This window comes from Cydia splendana, chromosome 16, assembly GCF_910591565.1.
Source record: "Cydia splendana chromosome 16, ilCydSple1.2, whole genome shotgun sequence".
Classification (NCBI taxonomy): Eukaryota; Metazoa; Arthropoda; class Insecta; order Lepidoptera; family Tortricidae; genus Cydia; species Cydia splendana.
In genome coordinates this window covers 15,166,443-15,185,303 of record NC_085975.1, presented here as the reverse complement: position 1 = coordinate 15,185,303, position 18,861 = coordinate 15,166,443, and the positions used below count along the sequence as shown (strand labels likewise).

Below are 18,861 nucleotides of genomic sequence, written 5' to 3'. Positions count from 1 at the left end.
AGAAACACATCTTTTGTTTGATACTTTTATCGGTTTTTAGTGCAACCCATTGAGTGGTCTTCGGATCGAAAATAAAATGGTACATCACTACTTCAATCAGTCGTTTTCCGATTCTTCGGAGCGAGTGACGGACGGACTGAGCAAATTTTTATTGTTTTCGTTTTCGCGAGCCGTCACTGGCAAAATTACAATTTATAAACAAATAAAGGGACTATCGTGTTCGTGCTGTGATTTATTTTAAACTTTGTTCATCGTGAATTAACAGTGATTAGATATGGAGGACAAGTTGATGTTAGGCGATGTAAATAGCACCTTGAGAGAAAGGGTGTTTTTTGCAGCCAGGGACGGGATGTCCTTAACTCTATACGCGTTATTATACGAAAAAAACACAGACGAAATAGATGACCTATTGAACAGCGTAAGTAAACATTTGCCTTTCTTTCAAAAAAGCAATAAGATTGCGAAGTGTTTTCAGTTTTGTCATCTAGCGAGCTAGAAGTCACGTTACATTCTATTTATAACACGGTGTACCTTCTACGCGTTATGTAGTTATCTGTGCGTTGTTTAATTATTTTACGCGTCTTTATCGTGATATTTGCGCCGTTATTTATTGTTGTTGGGTAACCTTGGTGTGCTTGTGGAGTTAGACAACCCGTGGATTGGTTTGGCTCCAAATTGTTGTTTCCTTTGTGATATTTTCGTGCATTTACAGGTAAATGACATGTCATTGAACTTGCTCAGACTTTGAAATTTATATTTGTTGTGATGACACAAAAACATGGTTCGCTTCTTCCTTCAATATTTGGGTGCCAATAAATAGATAAGATAAGGCAGACTGTGGTCAATGTTATCTGATAAAAGTATGCTTACGCAATAATTATCATTTAATTGAAACATGATTATTCAAACATATGAATGAGCGGTCGGAATGTGATATTTTGTAACTGCAGTAAAGATAAATAACTAAATAAAATAAAAAGTGATTTATTTCTGCGTAATCATAACTAAAGTATTTGTACTTAATCTAAGATGTATCTTAATTACAAAAAAAGTTACTCCAGAACCCTCATAAGAGGTATACACCTCTTCCCATTGACATAGATATCTAGGGACTGGCTTTACGGACAATAATAATGAGGCATGACAGGGGCCAGTACAGTGGTGTGACACCGGTACAACACGATTGGTTGATGAGTTCGCATCACGCGCGCTATTGGTTGCAACTAGTTGCGTTAGACTGCATGATTGGCTGGAATTCGTGAGTCACACCGCTAAACTAGTACCATTTTTAGTGCCCGTAAGGCCAGTCCATAGATATATACGTTAATGCCTCTTCCAGTAGAATTTTTGTATTTCTTCTTCGCTTTCCGTTTCATTTTCAACTCTTTATTAATCTTTATTGTTTAGATGATTGCATTTATAGTTGTAATAAACTGCACCATGTTGTTACTTTATCAATTTTGTCATAGACAACTGTCAGGCAATTTGTTTAGTTGTAAACACTTTGCTTATAGAATTTTATAGTAATCATATGGTTCCAAGGTGGAAACTGCACTGATTTTTCTTAAAATTTAAATGTATGAATAAGTGTAGAAAAAGATCTTCTATTTAGTTAATGAAGTGATTTCATGCATTGTTACCACTTATCAGTGGCCTGAATTCAGAACTACTGGAGTCCATTTGAACTTTATTATAATGCTGATATAATGAGTTTATCTATTTTTACCATTAAAGTTAAATACAATTAAATTCAGTAATTCATTATCTGGTAGGAGGGTGGTGAACTTGGTGATCATTCGACAATTGGTGCTTACAATATACCTAATGCTCTTTGTAAATCGTAAAAAATTAGAATATTCAAATTGTTTTAGTATGGAGAGTCATATTTTTAGTATAGTTCATATTCTTGATCTGAGGGTTATTTCAATTTTATTCAATTTTATTCACAAATAAGCATACAGTCTAATAACTAAGGCGCTTATAAGTAATCCATGTTTCTATCCAACTCACAGGCCATAGTTTAGAGACTCCTGGTGTTTTATCCTTTCAAGTGGCAAACATTACTTTGGATTTGTTGAAATTTTAATTTTCTCACAATTACATAAATTTCAAATAGACATTCCCACTGCGGCCTGTTGGAATGTTAGCTAGCAGCGGAAAGTTAAACTACCAATAGTCAGTTTTTTAGGGTTCCGTACCCAAAAGGTAAAACGGGACCCTATTACTAAGACTTCAATGTCCATCCGTCCGTCTGTCTGTCACCAGGCTGTATCTCACGAACCGTGATAGCTAGACAGTTGAAATTTTCACAGATGATGTATTTCTGTTGCCGCTATAACAACAAATACTAAAAACAGAATAAAATAAAGATTTAAATGGGGCTCCCATACAACAAACGTGATTTTTGACCAAAGTTAAGCAACGTTGGGCGTGGTCAGTACTTGGATGGGTGACCGTTTTTTTTTTTGCATTTTTCTTCCGTTTTTTTTTTCATTATGGTACGGAACCCTTCGTGCGCGAGTCCGACTCGCACTTGCCCGGTTTTTTTTTATTAAAGTCTAAAATCATCAGCACAACTCCTATGACTTTTGATAGTGATGATTCATGATTCGGATTGTACAATTATATTTATGATAACTGAATTCAGAATGTGAGTAAGTCACATCAATAAGATTGTGATTGCTCAGAGCATCAGCATATTTGCAAGTTGTGACCCAATTTTTTGGCATGCATATGCATTCTACACGTCTAATAGAGATGCATGATTCACATTGCTGTAAATATTTAATTATTTTACTCACACATGTTTTAATGATTATTTAACGGGCACAATGTCGCCCTCGAAACGTGAGGTACCTATATATTATTTTAGGTTTATTTTGTACTAGCGACCCACCCTGGCTTCGCACGGGTAGTGGGTAGTTCAACCAATTTACACAATACCTTTACAAATTATACACCTAAACCTTCCTCAAGAATCACTCTATTGATAGGTGAAAACCGCATGAAAATCTGTTCAGTAGTTATTGAGTTTATCGCGAACATACAGGCAGACAGACAGACGCGGCAGGGGACTTTGTTTTATAAGGTGTGGTGATACGAGTATAAACTGTTTACAAAAGTGCAGCTTGTTAGTGACTTTACATTTTTTCCCAGTTCCTTATCTTATTCGGAAAGTGAAAGTTTATCTAAATTAAGATTTATGTAGACAACTGTCATACGTTTGGCATGTTGATATAACGGCTTTATTAATGGCCATTATAAATTATATAGATTAGCATATAATTGGCAGGCATTTAGTATAGTTTAAAGCGTCTGCAGTGTTTTTGAAGTGGTAATTGTCATTATAAATTCCACCGTAGTAGTGCTTAGCGAAAGAAATTAGTGCAGTTATAAAGCATTCATTTGTTTTTAGCCAGTATGAGAGGGATATAAGCTGTTTGTTGGTGTTTGTACTGCCTATCCTGTGCCATAAATTTGTGTTTTGTACAATAAAGAGTTTATACATACATACATACATTCTACCTCATTGACGTATAATATCTAAGGACGGACCTTACGGGCACAAAAAAATTAAAAATGGTACTAGTTCAGCGGTGTAACGCACGAATGGGGTTGGCCGGTGGAAGTTTTTAGCAGATGGCGCCATCATAGCTTGCCCTGTCAATCCCTATAATTGTGTCAAATTTTTGTTTTTTTAATACAATGGATGCCAGCCCTTTAAGCCAAATCTCATAGAAAAAGGGGCAAGCTATGATGGCGCCATCTATGCAAACCTTTGACAGTTGCCAACCCCATTCGAGCCATCCGTGCAGTCTAACGCAACTAGTTGCGACCAATCGCGCGCGTGATGCGAACTCATCAACCACTCGCGTTGTAGCGGTGTCACCACACTGTACTGGCCCCAGTGGCACTGGCTGCCAGTCCTGAGATATACGTCAATGTTCTACCTACAATTGATTACTTTGCTCTAAGTTCTCAGTACAACACCAATTGCTTGCCCTTTATCTTCAAAAGCACGCCCTTCAGGTAAAAACGGGAATCTTCCTCATGGAAATACAAAAACCGGGCAAGTGCACGAAGGGTTCCGTACCATAATGAAAAAAAAAAACGAAAAAAAAGCAAAAAAAAAAAGGTCACCCATCCAAGTACTGACCACTCCCCACGTTGCTTAACTTTGGTCAAAAATCACGTTTGTTGTATGGGAGCCCCATTTAAATCTTTATTTTATTCTGTTTTTAGTATTTGTTGTTATAGCGGCAACAGAAATACATCATCTGTGAAAATTTCAACTGTCTAGCTATCACGGTTCGTGAGATACAGCCTGGTGACAGACAGACGGACGGACGGACAGCGAAGTCTTAGTAATAGGGTCCCGTTTTACCCTTTGGGCACGGAACCCTAAAAAAGGCTTCAATGTCCACAATGTTCCAGAACATTCCATAAGATTTGAGTGTGTTCTGGAATGGTCCACAATGATCTGGTATCCTGGATTCTAGGTTATTTCCTAATATTCGACAACATTCCAGAATATTCCGGAATGTTTTCGAACATTCGAACCTCACGACGTTATCAATAGGTAACTCTCGAATACTCTCGAATGTTCTGGATTGTTCTAGAAATGTGTAGCCTCCGAGACCCGAGACACCACACCAGGTACAAATTTTTGTAGGTTATATATTTCACGATCTATTCTGAACTTTCGTTTATTAAGTTAAGGTTTAAAATTCAAAAACAAAACAAATGCTTCTGGGTCTCAGAGGGCGAAACTTTCAGCCCTGAGCCCTTATATTATATCTTCAAAACCAAACCCACACACACTTATTTCTTTCAGGATGTCTGCTGCGACGGCGTCAAATGCACACCCCTCATCGCCTCAGCGCGACACGGACGTGAAGGAGCCGTCCGGATACTACTCGACAAGTTCCGGCCGCCGGTCCGGTTGGAGACCGAAGGCACCGTGAAGTTCGACGAGTATGTCATTGAAGGTGAGTGAACGCCTCATTGCCTTATGGACACTGTCCGCACGAGTGCGAGGGCGCGGTCTGTCCGGATACTGCTCGACAAGTTCCGACCGCCGGTCCGGTTGGAGACCGAAGGCACCGTGAAGTTCGACGAGTATGTCATTGAAGGTGAGTGAACGCCTCATTGCCTCATGGACACGAGTGCGAGGGCTCGGGCTGTCCGGATACTGCTCGACAAGTTCCGACCGCCGGTCCGGTTGGAAACCGAAGGCACCGTGAAGTTCGACGAGTATGTCATTGAAGGTGAGTGAACGCCTCATTGCCTCATGGACACTGTCCGCACGAGTGCCTCACGAGTGCGAGGGCTTGATCTGTCCGGATACTGGTCGACAAGTTCCGACCGCCGGTGCGGTTGGAAACCGAAGGCACTGTGAAGTTCGCCTAATATGTAATTGAAGGTGAGTGAACACTCATTGCCTCTCGGGAGCTGTCCTTCCACGAGTGCCTCACGAGTGCGAGGGCCCGGTCCGTCCGGATACTACTCGACAAGTTCCGACCGCTTGTCCGGCTGGAGACCGAAGGCACTGTGAAGTTCGACATTTTCTAAAAATATAATTTACGTTACGTTCAACTGAGAATTTTGACGATTGAAATGCTCCGTTCCCACGAACCTCGTTAACATCTTTTTTAGACCACCTTTAAGTTGCTTAAATAAAATACCTACTTTAAGTACACCTTAAGTAAGTACACTTTAAGTTCATCTCTAAGTACTTACCTAATTGTAATACGTTAGTTTGAATTGCTAGTTGTATTTTATAAAATTGTTGATGTATTGTTATTATTTTTGCTTGTATGTAAATTCAATGTTGACATGTAAAAGTGCCCTTGTGGCCTATTTGCTGAATAAATGTTGATGTTTGATGGTGTTTGACCAATTTTTGTCAGATTCAGCGCTAATATAAGCAAAAACACTTTAAGATAATAAAGTGTCACGCTTCTTTGTTTTGTAAACAGTTACGAGTAAGTGTTTACTTACGTGAGCGAATGTTAGCCCGAATCGCTGAGCTCTTAAATTATTGAAAAATTGTTTGCGTAACTTGATTGGATCTTGTGTAGATATTGTGTTATTTGTTATAAAACTTATAGGTTTTTTTTTAATAAATATTATAGGACAATTTTACACAGGATAGATTTTTTTCAATAATATTATAGGACAATTTTACACAGATCGACTTAGTCCCACTCCCACGGTAAGCTCAATAAGGCTTGTGTTGTGGGTAATATACTGTATAAATACATACAGAGAATGATATAAAACAAACTTGGAATGGCTTCTTGCAACGGTAAGGCACTAGTTTAATTTATTTGTACGTTTATATCAACGAAAACTCCTCAATGTATGTTCCTTGGCCGTGAAGTGTCAAAAAAACAGTCGATGTGAGCGTAAAATTAGTCTCGCTTCTGGAAATCCAGGTCTAAATATAACGCGCCACGTGCGCCGTCACGCTTGTAACAAAAATGCCCCGAACTGTTCTTTGTTTGGGCCGACTAAAACCTAGTGCCGTAGACAAAGGGAAAGTGTCCCAAGGTTACCATTTTTTAGGGTTCCGTAGCCAAAGGGTAAAAAGGGACCCTATTAATAAGACTCCACTGTCCGTCTGTCCGTCCGTCTGTCTGTCACCAGGCTGTATCTCACGGACCGTGATAGCTAGACAGTTGAAATTTTCACACATGATGTATTTCTGTTACCGCTATAACAACAAATACTAAAAACAGAATAAAATAAAGTTTAAGTGGGGCTCCCAATCTACCATACAACAAACGTGATTTTTGCCGTTTTTTGCGTAATGGCACGGAACCCTTCGTACGCGAGTCCGACTCGCACTTGGCCAGTTTTTATAGACATTATCACAACTAAATGGAAGGAACAGACAATGTAATATATTTGTAGGTGGGAATTTCATTCTGTATCAGTTGTCACCATTTTTCTACAATAGGTATATCTAACACATTTATATACACCGTAATCATTGTTAAAATCAATCCAGCAGGTTTAAAGATTCATAGTCCGAAGACATACGCGTCAAAAACATGACCCAGTCTAAAAGTGCCGATTCACGTGTCTTTGTTTGGCTACATTTGACGTCACCTGCTATAAACTTATAAACAAGGAAAGAAATGAGGACATATTTTGATCTCTTTAGTTATTAGTAATTTGTAGCGGCATTGACCTAAGAAAAGTCTTTCCTTTATTTACTCTTTCTGCTTAATTTTGCGTCTAATTATGTGGCTTTACGTGACAGGTCATTAATTTTGTTTGCTCTAAAAAATGTCCCAACTCCAAACAATGCTTTTGTTTGGGTCGATCATGCAGGCACTGAAAAGTACATCATCATCTGCTGGTCTCTGCTTTCTAACAAGTAACAATTGAGCTAGAGATGAAAACGGTTTTATCTTCATTTTGACTTTAATGGTTTTGACGACCGGTCTGGCCTAGTGGGGTGACTGTTATGAAGTCTATGGTCCTGGGTTCGAATCCCGGTAAGGGCATTTATTTGTTCCTGAGTCGTGGGTGTTTCCTATGTATATAAGTATGTATACGTCGCCTAGAATCCATAGTACAAGCTTTGTTTAGTTTAGTGCTAGGTTGATTTGTATAAGATGTCCTTTAATATTTATTTTTATTTTATTTATTTATCAGACGGCTGTTCTTTTAATTCATCAGCGTTCACGTCTCATGCGATCTTAATATAATTGCCATTTACGAATGAAAGTGGTATTTTAAGCCAATCGACTCGTTTGTAACATGTTGGCTGGATTCCAGGGGGTTCTTTGTTCGTGCGTTGATTTACTCGAGTGATGCCTCGGGATCAGCTGCTTGTCAGGTGTGCGTGACACATAATTAAATGAACCGGGAGATATATTGCTATTGTACATTGCCACTGAAAGTAGGTACATAGAAGTGGAGAACTTCCTACTTCCCCCACTCAGCCCCCCCCCCCCCCCCTACTCAGCCGAACTAGGCTTTATCGAAAACTAGCTTTTGCCTGCGGCTTCGTCTGCATGGAATGATGATGATGAATAGTATATATAGTAGGTTAGGTATACCAAATTTAGGTAATAGACAGATAGACAGACAAGAGTTACTTTCGCTTTTACAATATAAAAATAACCTACTGGTTTTTAGGTTCTTTGTTTCAAGGTCAAAAACAAAGTTTGTTGACACCGATATTGAAATGTCAAATGAGAATTTAAAAAGTGTGCCACTAATATAGTTGACGCACATTCAAGTATTTCAAGTTATGCGACGATATACTTTCACAGCATATTATTGACTTCTTTGGAGTCGTTGGTTATTTTTCGCCGTTTTGAACATTTTAAACTGGTCTTCTGTAATGTTATTAAGAGCCAACGGGAGTGGTCATTTCTCCATACAAACGTACTCCTCGTTTTCCTCCGTGGTTTTATAAGCTAGAGCAATGTTTTTTTTCAACACAGATTAATATTGTCAATATCTGTGTCGGACCGTTTTGCTTTTTTTGATATTTTTGTTTTTTAAGGCGCTAGAGCCCTTCAAAAATGGCCAAAATGGCCTAATTGACTATGCCGCAATGAGAGGCGTGGCATTCAAAACTGATATCAATTAGCCAAGAAAGCAAAACGGTCCGACACAGATAATTTCATAATCATTTAGATTTCCAAATTTGGTTACGATTGGTTAAGTTTTGGAGGAGGAAACAGAGGAGTACGAAACCTCGATTTTTGAGATTTTTACGCAGGATTTTTCGCCTTGTCCTTATCGCACTACTTTTAGGTGCCGCTTCCGTTAGTGAGACGGGTATATGTGACGTCCCACGGTCAAAGGTACCTTATGGCGGGTATGGAGTTATGCATACCCCAGTAATCTACAATAGATAAGCTATCGATAACACAAAAGATCAACCTTCTAGGTTGCGTAGTTACAGAGATATGATTTTTTGAAAATAATGTTGTGAAATGAGCAACTTTACGATAGAGAAGTTTTAAGTTTAGCCGCCTAAAAAACTATGTTCCTGAAGTAAGTTACATAGTTGACTACAAATAATAATACCTTATATATCTGAGATTTAAAAAATATTGCGACTTGTTCTGTAATGCAAATAGAAACTTTTGATATCGACTGATTTATGTGTATACTAACCAATCTCTTGAAAATAAAGTTTTATTTCATTTTCACGATTGATTGCAATGAGCTCTCAAGATTTAAATTTTATCTATTAGAAAACGACACTGACAGACAGTTTAAGCAAAAAACAATACCGATTTAGAGGTGAAAATGTATTTTCTGACTTTTTCATATAAAATCACAAAATTGAATATTTTTACTTTTAATGTGACACACAATCAATTTTTCTGAGCACATATGAAAGAAATTCTGTCATTCAAATGAAATAAATCCTAAAACCCCAACTAAATACTATATTTAACCCCTTATGCCACTTTAAACTTACATAACAATAACAGTATTTGCTCCATACATTTACGAAAAGGTACCTTATGGAAATAAATCTAATAATACATCACTACAAAATATCAATCATATTACAGTTTATCTTTTATGAATAGAAAATATTAATTAACATTAAACTGCCCCAAATTTAATTAGTTCTTCGTCATAATAATCTTAAAAAAGACCAATAATTTGTATGTAATGAAAAGGTACCTTGTGATTAAGTTACATGATGAGGCATGATGATGATGATGGAACAGTTAGGATAAACTAATAATATTTTGGGGTTAACCTGGTATAAATCGTCTATTTCTTATCAATAATATATTTCGGTTGCTATTGAAGATAAGCGGCATTGAGGTTCAATGACCTCAGATATTCCATAAGGTAATGCGTCGGGTATTGGCATTTTTCAGCAAACCAATGGCTGATTTACTGCATGCGACCAAACCAAATGAAGATTATTCTAGTTAAGAAAGACTTGACGAGAGTAACTTTGGTATAATAGCAGGCTACTTGGATTTGTGATGTCGGTCGATGTACGGTTATAATATTTGCGAGGCGCCCCAACCAGAACTGAAATTATCAAATTAGTTTTGCAGAATGCTAATACAGTTCTCTACCAAACTTCTTTTCCCGTATTGACTAGTTTTTATGGGAATTTTCAATCTTTTTTCCATAAGGTACCTTTTCTACTAAACTCTGAGACGACATTACTAGGCTTATAACTAACTTATAACAAAAATAAAAACAGGTAAACAAAGGTTACGCATTAAGGTTTCAGATCACACAATAAAAAAAAAATTGAGCATTTTTTCACCTCTTTACAAAACATTTCATATCTCCGAAACTAGAAACCCTCATAAGGTACCTTTTCCCGTGGAACGTCACATATTTACCTAAAATATTTAAAACTCAGCTCCTGTTTCGTCTTAACTATTTTGACACAGTGTAATATTTATCGGACAACGCTTACTCATTGTATAAACAAAAAAAAAGACAGTCTCGCGCACGAAGTTAGGGTTCCGTACCATTACGCAGAAAACGGCAAAAAAATCACGTTTGTTGTATGGGAGCCCCACTTAAATATTTATTATATTCTGTTTTTAGTATTTGTTGTTATAGCGGAAACAGATATACATCATCTGTGAAAATTTCAACTGCCTAGCTATCACGGTTCATGAGATACAACCTGGTGACAGACAGACAGACGGACGGACAGCGGAGTCTTAGTAATAGGGTCCCGTTTTTACCCTTTGGGTACGGAACCCTAAAAAACAATAGAGAATAACTAGCTTTAAAAATTTCTTACTTTAGGTGTACTTAGCATAATCAACTGTGAAAATGGTATCTTTCATTATTTCTTTAATTCCAGGTGCCACAGCCCTCTGGTGCGCCGCGGGCGCCGGCCACCTCGGCATAGTGAAGCGGCTCGTCCGCGCCGGCGCGAACGTCAACCATGCCACAAAAACGCTCAGTACGCCGCTCCGAGCGGCCTGTTTTGACGGAAGACTCGACATAGTCAAGTATCTAGTCAGGCATGGAGCCGATATACATAAGGCAAACAAGTACAACAACACATGCCTTATGATCGCAGCTTATAAGGGACATTTGGATGTGGTAAGTGTCTAGTCAGGCCGCACTAATATTTTAGTCAGTGGGGAGACACTCCTGACTTCGGCCAAACTCGGCTCCGTTCGGCTCAGCATTGCTCCGAGCAATTATTAGGGTTGACGCAATTTGACGTCCCTTTGCATGCACGACCACAGATAAGATAATGACTTGAATATTGACAACCCTAAATAGCCTAAAGGGTTAGTGCCATAAGTTAGAAAGTGATGTCATGATTCGACCCTGAATCGCTGTCAAACTTCGGTTTTGTAGGAAGTGTCCTTTCTGTACGGTAGTAGGTACTATTACTTATTCTGTGATTTAGTCAAGTATTTGGTAGTCGAAAGTCAACTATGCCGTAAAAAAATCGATCTCGACTTAAGGCTCGTCTGTTTTAGTGGAATACCGGATTTAGCGCCACTTGCACCATTTCACTAAGCGGGATTAACCGGTTAAACCTTGAGTTACCATAGTTACCAGTACAATTTGACACTGGGTTAACGGTTTAATCGGTTAACCCCGGGTTAGTGGGATGGTGCAAGTGGCGCTTAGTGGTCACATCTAGTGAATTACGATACGTATACAGAAGAAATTTACACGCATGTGAAACTTTTGATCTCTATTCCTATCTTCAGAGAGACTCGTAAGTTTCTTAATAGATATTTTTAAGGGAATATACCTTAGTAGCTTATTTGAAGAAAATCTGCAGGATAATATATTTCATTGGCGAATATGAATAGGTCATACAAAACAAGCCACTTCGTAAAGAAATTAACGCGCGAGAAAACGTGCCTCTCTCGAAGTTATCGGACACGCGGCCGCGATGGCGCGGCACGTTTTACAAATGTATGCTGTAGGCACATTCAATTTCCAGTCATGTCATGTCAGGTCATGTGGGGTAAGAGAAACATAGTTTATTTTACTCGGGACAAGAGTAACAGTATGAGGATTCCCTACAAGTGTTACTCTTGCCCCAGTGTTTGCCTTAGGGCTGATTTAGACGGCGCGCGAACGCGCATGCGATTTTAGTTACATTGCGGACTGTTGGTTACGTCCAATTCAACCGACCGATCAAAACCCGCAATGTAATGAAACTCGCATCGTCTAAATGAGCCCTTAGGGTCTCCCCAGATACATCGACGCTGAATAAAGCCGATAGGAAAAAGCTTTATGTCTGCGCAATAAGAGTGAAAAAGTAGTCGTTAGGCTCGGCTCGCATCGGCCGGCGCCTGCTCGCTCTTATTGCGCGGACATAAAGCTTTTTCCTATCGGCTTTTGCCGATTGCGCGTCGATATGTCTGGGGAGACCCTTACCATCTGGCCTTACAAGCCTTACGAATTATAAATCTTTCCAGGTCCAATTCCTTCTAGACAGCGGTGCCAGAGTGGACGAGCGGGCGCTCTGCGGCGCCACGGCGTTACATTTCGCCGCCGAGTGCGGGCATGCGGCGGTTGTCTGCGCCCTTATTGAGCACAACGCTAAAATATTGACTAATGAGAATGGTAACTATCACGCGATGGATAATCTTTGCACCAGGAATGACCGAGCGGGGATCAAGTCCCCTCTCTTGCAACCGACTCCCGAGGGCCCCCTCCTCCCCCCCTCCCCCCTCCCTTTTATGAACTGACTTCAATATTCCCTGATCTCTCGAAGGACTGGACTGATTAAGCATGTGTCATCAGATGATCTGATCATGAGGTCCTAGGGAAATTGAGGAAACACTTCAAACACAGCATCACCTATAGCAGTGGTGGGCAAACTTTCTTCATGGGGGGGCAGAAAGTTTAGGAAATTTAAGTAGACAGCCAGAATTGTAGCCAAATTTTTTTTAATTTGTGATAATCGTGAGCCAATGCCATATAGCCCATATACTAATTATTTCATAGGACCGGCGGCGGGCCGGATAAAATCCATTCGCGGGCCGCAGATGGCCCGCGGGCCGTACTTTGCCCACCACTGACCTACAGTGATTTTTTTTCCACGGAACATATCAGATGCTTTTGTAGAATTGCCAATGAATCATAAAGTGATCAACAAAATTCCATTTTGTTTTTCAACTTGGGCTATTTGTAATATTAATAACAATAATAGGGTGTATTACTAGAATGTTCTGCCGCCAGAGTGCAGCACTAATTTGTTTAGTAAACCATAGAATAACTTATACATACTAGGCCTTAAACAGTTTTTTGACAAGTTTTCATTATGACATTGATGCATCAAGGCGGTTCGTTTACAGGTGGCCTAACGCGAAACGCGAAAATCTAAATTTCATTATGTGCCTCTCTAACGATCGAATAGGCAAGAGTGATAGAGAGGCAGAAACCGAACTTTTGACTGTCGTGTTTCACGGTAGGCCATGTGATTGACCGAGTGACGCCCGCTACGCAGAGTTTTGCGTAATATTCCCTATTGACTTTTGAAACAGTCGAAAATCGGTTTTATCATTATTAAAGATTAATCCTATCATTTTTTTTAGGTATGACACCACTACAATGCGCAGCGGAGCGCGCGCGGGCGTCCGTGGTGGAGCTGCTGGCGGCGAGGCCGGAGGTCACGAGGCCGCAGGCCATCGAGGCCTTCGAGCTGCTCGGGGCCTCGTTCGCCAACGACAAGGAGTACTACTGTCTCAGGGTACCTTCTTTTTGCATATATGGGGGCACTGCCGTACATCTGCCAAGAACATAAGACAAAGAGCTATCTATTATCGACGCGTTTCGTCGTATTTTCGAATTTATATTAATAATAGTGTGTGTTGTCGATGTCGTATCCTACCAGCATCAGAAAGTACAAAAATGAAGTGACCAATATTACAGACATCTAATAATAATTATTTTCGTAAATCTGGTAGTGGCATTTGGCCATATTCGAAGGTAAATCCAGCGTTTTTCACCCTAACATCAATAATTAGGATTTAAAAATCTTACAATTATAAATGTGAATATTTGTTTAGTTTTTTTTTCTCACAAATTGTTAATAAATAATAATAATAAATCTACTAAAGTGGGTGCTATGGGCGCAGGGGCGTATTTACCCTAGGGCCATCCGGGCCATGGCCCGGGGCGCCAAATGCCGCCCCTGGCGGATTGCATTTTGTTTTTCTTCCTAGACTTCCTAGACTGGGGCGGCGAAACGTATTGGCCCGGGGCGCCGAATTTCAAAATACGCCCCTGTATGGGCGTCTAAAGATATTATGTCAAACGAAGTCGCTGAGGCCCTGAGTAAACATGTAAATTTTGTGAAAAGGTTTGACTAATTTTTCTACTTGCAGATGGCGTACCAATATTTACGCAAAGCCATGGCGATGCGATATGACACGCGGTACGGGTTGCTGCTCAAGAAACCCGCGGACCCGATAGCGGCATACGATAATTGGAAAGAGAGCACGACACTAGAGGTGAGAACTGTCATGGACTCATGGATCACTACACCTTATAAAACATAGTCCCCCGCCGCGTCTGTCTGTTTGTATGTTCGCGTTAACTCAAAAAATAACCAAACGGATTTTCATGCGGGTTTCACCTATCAATATGAGTGATTATTGAGGAAGGTTTAGGTGTATAATTTGTGAAGATTTTGTGTAACCCGTGCGAAGCCGGGGCGAGTCGCTAGTATCTTAATATAGTATTTTATACAATCGTGATATAATAGAGAGTTTTTCAGTCGAGTACTGTGTTTAGGCAACGAAGCTTGCTGAGTTGCCTAAGTAAGGTACGAGATTGAAAAGCTTGATTATATCACTATTGTATACAATACTTTTTGTACTAGTCAACAAAAATAATACTTTAAACTAGTAGAATCATACAAACAAACCAAACCAAAAGTATACAGCTAAGATTCGCTAGCAGCCGCGATACCTTCATACTGGTACGCCACCCGGCCGCCGCGCCCCGCACCCTACGGCGGGCTGGTCAACGACACCTTCTAGTAACTCATGAGGCCCTGGTACTTGCTCCGCGCTAAATTCAATTTTTAGACAGTTGTTTTCTCGATTTTGGCCACCGTAGCCTATGGAGACTAACAAGCAAAACTAAGTGGTTTTCGTAGTCTATGGATGTTGCTATATTAAGGGTGTCACATGCGCGTTTCTGACTTATGAACCAATTGTTTCTACTATACAACCTAAAATAATTAATTTGAGCTATGGTTTTGTTTCGTCCTCTTGATCGCGGCGAGCTGTGATTGGTCAATTTCATTATAGTTGACTAAACTGTATCGAAATGAATATTATAGTTGAGTTGGGAGCCCATACATTAAAAATACCCAATTGCAGTTTGGTATAAGAAATCTTAATTCAAGAATTACAGTCGACTAGTAGATAAAAGTTCGTTATTTGACGAACATGAATAATTTTAAACAGAGACGTGTTTGATGAGAATCTTTCTCATCAGATTTAATTTTTGTATTGTAATTTAGTGATATATAGACAATACAAAGTAGAGATAATCATAAATATCATAATAATTATTAATTAACTTGAACGGGATTGTCCATGTGAATATATGTACAAGTTTCAATAGAAGTGACAGTGGGTTCGATTTGGCTGATTCTGGTTTGATTTGGCTGATTCTGGGCCGGATAAATACGAAATTACAAATTGTCTCGAAAGAATTTGCATTGTAATTATAACTAACTTAATTCTTTTTAAAATATCCTTAAAAATATACTCATGGACAAATTTAGAGGAACGTAAAAAAGTTGAATTACTAATTTTGAAATTATTTTAGGTGCTGTAATCGAGTACCTATAGTCCGACCGCTTAGAGCTCATTTAGACGGCGTGCGAACTCGCATGCGAGTTTCATTACATTGCGGTTTTTGATCGGTGAGTTGAATTGGACGTAACCAACAGTCCGCAATGTAACTAAAATCGCATGCGAGCTCGTGCGCCGTCTCAATCAGCCCTTAAACGACGGGCGGACGACGAGCCGCCACCTTCTACCCCGACGCCCCCGTACCGCGCAGGCGAGGACTCATTTAAGCGGTCGGGCTATAAACCTTTTTTTGTTTTTCTCTAAATTTGTCTATGGGTATATTTTAAAAATAAACTTGTTAATATTAACGTTTATGTTTGGACAGGAAGTGGAACGGTTGCACGGCAACGCGCACGGGCTGCACATGGAGGGGCTGGCGGTGCGCGAGCGCGTGCTGGGGCGGCGCTGCCCCGACCTGCCGCACCCCATCGTGTTCCGCGGCGCCGTGTTCGCCGACGAGGCGCGCTTCGACCGCTGCCTCGCTCTGTGGCGACACGCGCTGCTACTGAGGCAGCATAACTCGGTTAGTACATGGAGGGGCTGGCGGTGCTGCCCCGACCTGCCGCACCCCATCGTGTTCCGCGGCGCCGTGTTCGCCGACGAGGCGCGCTTCGACCGCTGCCTCGCTCTGTGGCGACACGCGCTGCTACTGAGGCAGCATAACTCGGTTAGTACATGGAGGGGCTGGCGGTGCTGCCCCGACCTGCCGCACCCCATCGTGTTCCGCGGCGCCGTGTTCGCCGACGAGGCGCGCTTCGACCGCTGCCTCGCTCTGTGGCGACACGCGCTGCTACTGAGGCAGCATAACTCGGTTAGTACATGGAGGGGCTGGCGGTGCTGCCCCGACCTGCCGCACCCCATCGTGTTCCGCGGCGCCGTGTTCGCCGACGAGGCGCGCTTCGACCGCTGCCTCGCTCTGTGGCGACACGCGCTGCTACTGAGGCAGCATAACTCGGTTAGTACATGGAGGGGCTGGCGGTGCTGCCCCGACCTGCCGCACCCCATCGTGTTCCGCGGCGCCGTGTTCGCCGACGAGGCGCGCTTCGACCGCTGCCTCGCTCTGTGGCGACACGCGCTGCTACTGAGGCAGCATAACTCGGTTAGTACATGGAGGGGCTGGCGGTGCTGCCCCGACCTGCCGCACCCCATCGTGTTCCGCGGCGCCGTGTTCGCCGACGAGGCGCGCTTCGACCGCTGCCTCGCTCTGTGGCGACACGCGCTGCTACTGAGGCAGCATAACTCGGTTAGTACATGGAGGGGCTGGCGGTGCTGCCCCGACCTGCCGCACCCCATCGTGTTCCGCGGCGCCGTGTTCGCCGACGAGGCGCGCTTCGACCGCTGCCTCGCTCTGTGGCGACACGCGCTGCTACTGAGGCAGCATAACTCGGTTAGTACATGGAGGGGCTGGCGGTGCTGCCCCGACCTGCCGCACCCCATCGTGTTCCGCGGCGCCGTGTTCGCCGACGAGGCGCGCTTCGACCGCTGCCTCGCTCTGTGGCGACACGCGCTGCTACTGAGGCAGCATAACTCGGTTACTACCTTTTTATATGCTTTCCGCACTTGCTTTAAAGCATTTATATGCGTTTGGTTAGCTGCCTGACATTGTGGGGATATAGGACATACATTGCTTTTGACTGCAACATTGATTCGGTCCTATAAGAAAATAAGTTATCCGATCGTATCATCTTGCCATAACTCTATTCTCCTTACACATGGAAAGCCAGGCGAAAGCGGGTGCTCGGTTAATGCCGGCCGGACTTGTCTTTACCTTAAGGACCGTACGCGTTGGAAGGCATGCCACCTTGTGGCCTATATGGAAAATTTAAACCTCATATTCGCGCCAATAATCAGGGGGCTCCCGTGCTACCCTCTTTGGTTTATGTACCTACAGTTACTACAGTTTTCCAACAACAAAATAAAAATATGAATGTATTTTTTTACAGGTCTCTGTGGTAAAGGACTTGCTAAGATTTGCTCAGGTTTTCTCACAGATGATCCATATTGGAATTGAATTACCATTAGATAAGGTGAGTTATACTATGTAATTTATGTTTTACAAAATTTTTATGTCCTTTTACTAAGGCTTTTTTTCCGAAATTCTATTCTTATTTAGGTCAATATGGAGAAAACCGACATATAAAATTTATGGTTGAGAAGACCGACCGTTATAGGGCGAGAACTCCCGTATTTGTATACGTACTTCACTCAGACAGTTAGAAAAGAAGAGCTTCGCTCTTTCTGCTCTACCGACCTTCTGTAAGTGGAGTGTATACAAACGCAAAGGTTAGAAGCTACGAAAGAGCTCGTAGACGGTTTTACCTGATAGATGGTCTTCTCCACGTTGACCTTATACAAATATCGTTAAATAGTTTATATTTTATAACGATGAATATGGCCGTCTGTGTTGATCAAAGGGTTAAGTCTTCGAAAAAGCCCCATATATTAACTTTAACTCTTAAATTTAGGGTTAAATTTTCTTTATTGTCCCGATATGGCCTCCGTGACACTCAAAGGTTAAGGTTTTTTTCTACGTATTCGTATCTTTAGAAATAGTACTAATGCCATAATTTCTTGTCAAGGTATGCTACGTCCTAGAAGCGTGCGCGGAAGAACTAAGGCGGGGCACCAAAAGGCTCGAGACGCACCAACCGAACCACGATCCGGAATCGTTGATAGTGAGTCCTCTATCTAATACGCTGTGTCACGTTTCCATATCATTTGTGTGTGTCGGTACCGTGAAAGAGCAGACAAATCACTTAGATTTGTATGATTATACTGGGTAAAATGATGCCATACACATTTCTGGTTCTGTGATGGCCTTTTCGCTACATACGGTTTTTACCGGGTTATCAAAAAAGTGGCTCCTTTGGCCTCGCAATAAACCCCACGAATATTTTATATAGCGAGCAATTGTATACTTTATCATGAAGTATTAAGGTTCATTTTATACTGTAACTTTTGTCGTCTATTGCCGACCGTGTCGGTCAAAGGTAACGTTTCCGACCGGCTTTCCTTAACATTTAAAGGATTTTTGTGCTCTTTTATG

The 18,861-nt window shown here is 41.4% G+C and overlaps 1 protein-coding gene across 1 annotated transcript in view; it reads left to right on the top strand.

Moving 5' to 3' along the window:
• The first annotated feature begins 82 nt into the window (after positions 1-82).
• LOC134798457 (protein fem-1 homolog B) overlaps positions 83-18,861 on the top strand; it is a 28,168-nt gene continuing 9,389 nt past the window's right edge. The window contains exons 1-9 of the mRNA XM_063770898.1: positions 83-418; positions 4,835-4,988; positions 10,829-11,073; positions 12,420-12,567; positions 13,542-13,696; positions 14,334-14,459; positions 16,141-16,338; positions 17,759-17,842; positions 18,395-18,490. Coding sequence (XP_063626968.1) covers positions 275-418; positions 4,835-4,988; positions 10,829-11,073; positions 12,420-12,567; positions 13,542-13,696; positions 14,334-14,459; positions 16,141-16,338; positions 17,759-17,842; positions 18,395-18,490 — 1,350 coding nt within the window. The 5' untranslated portion in view covers positions 83-274. The remainder of the gene's footprint in view (positions 419-4,834; positions 4,989-10,828; positions 11,074-12,419; positions 12,568-13,541; positions 13,697-14,333; positions 14,460-16,140; positions 16,339-17,758; positions 17,843-18,394; positions 18,491-18,861) is intronic.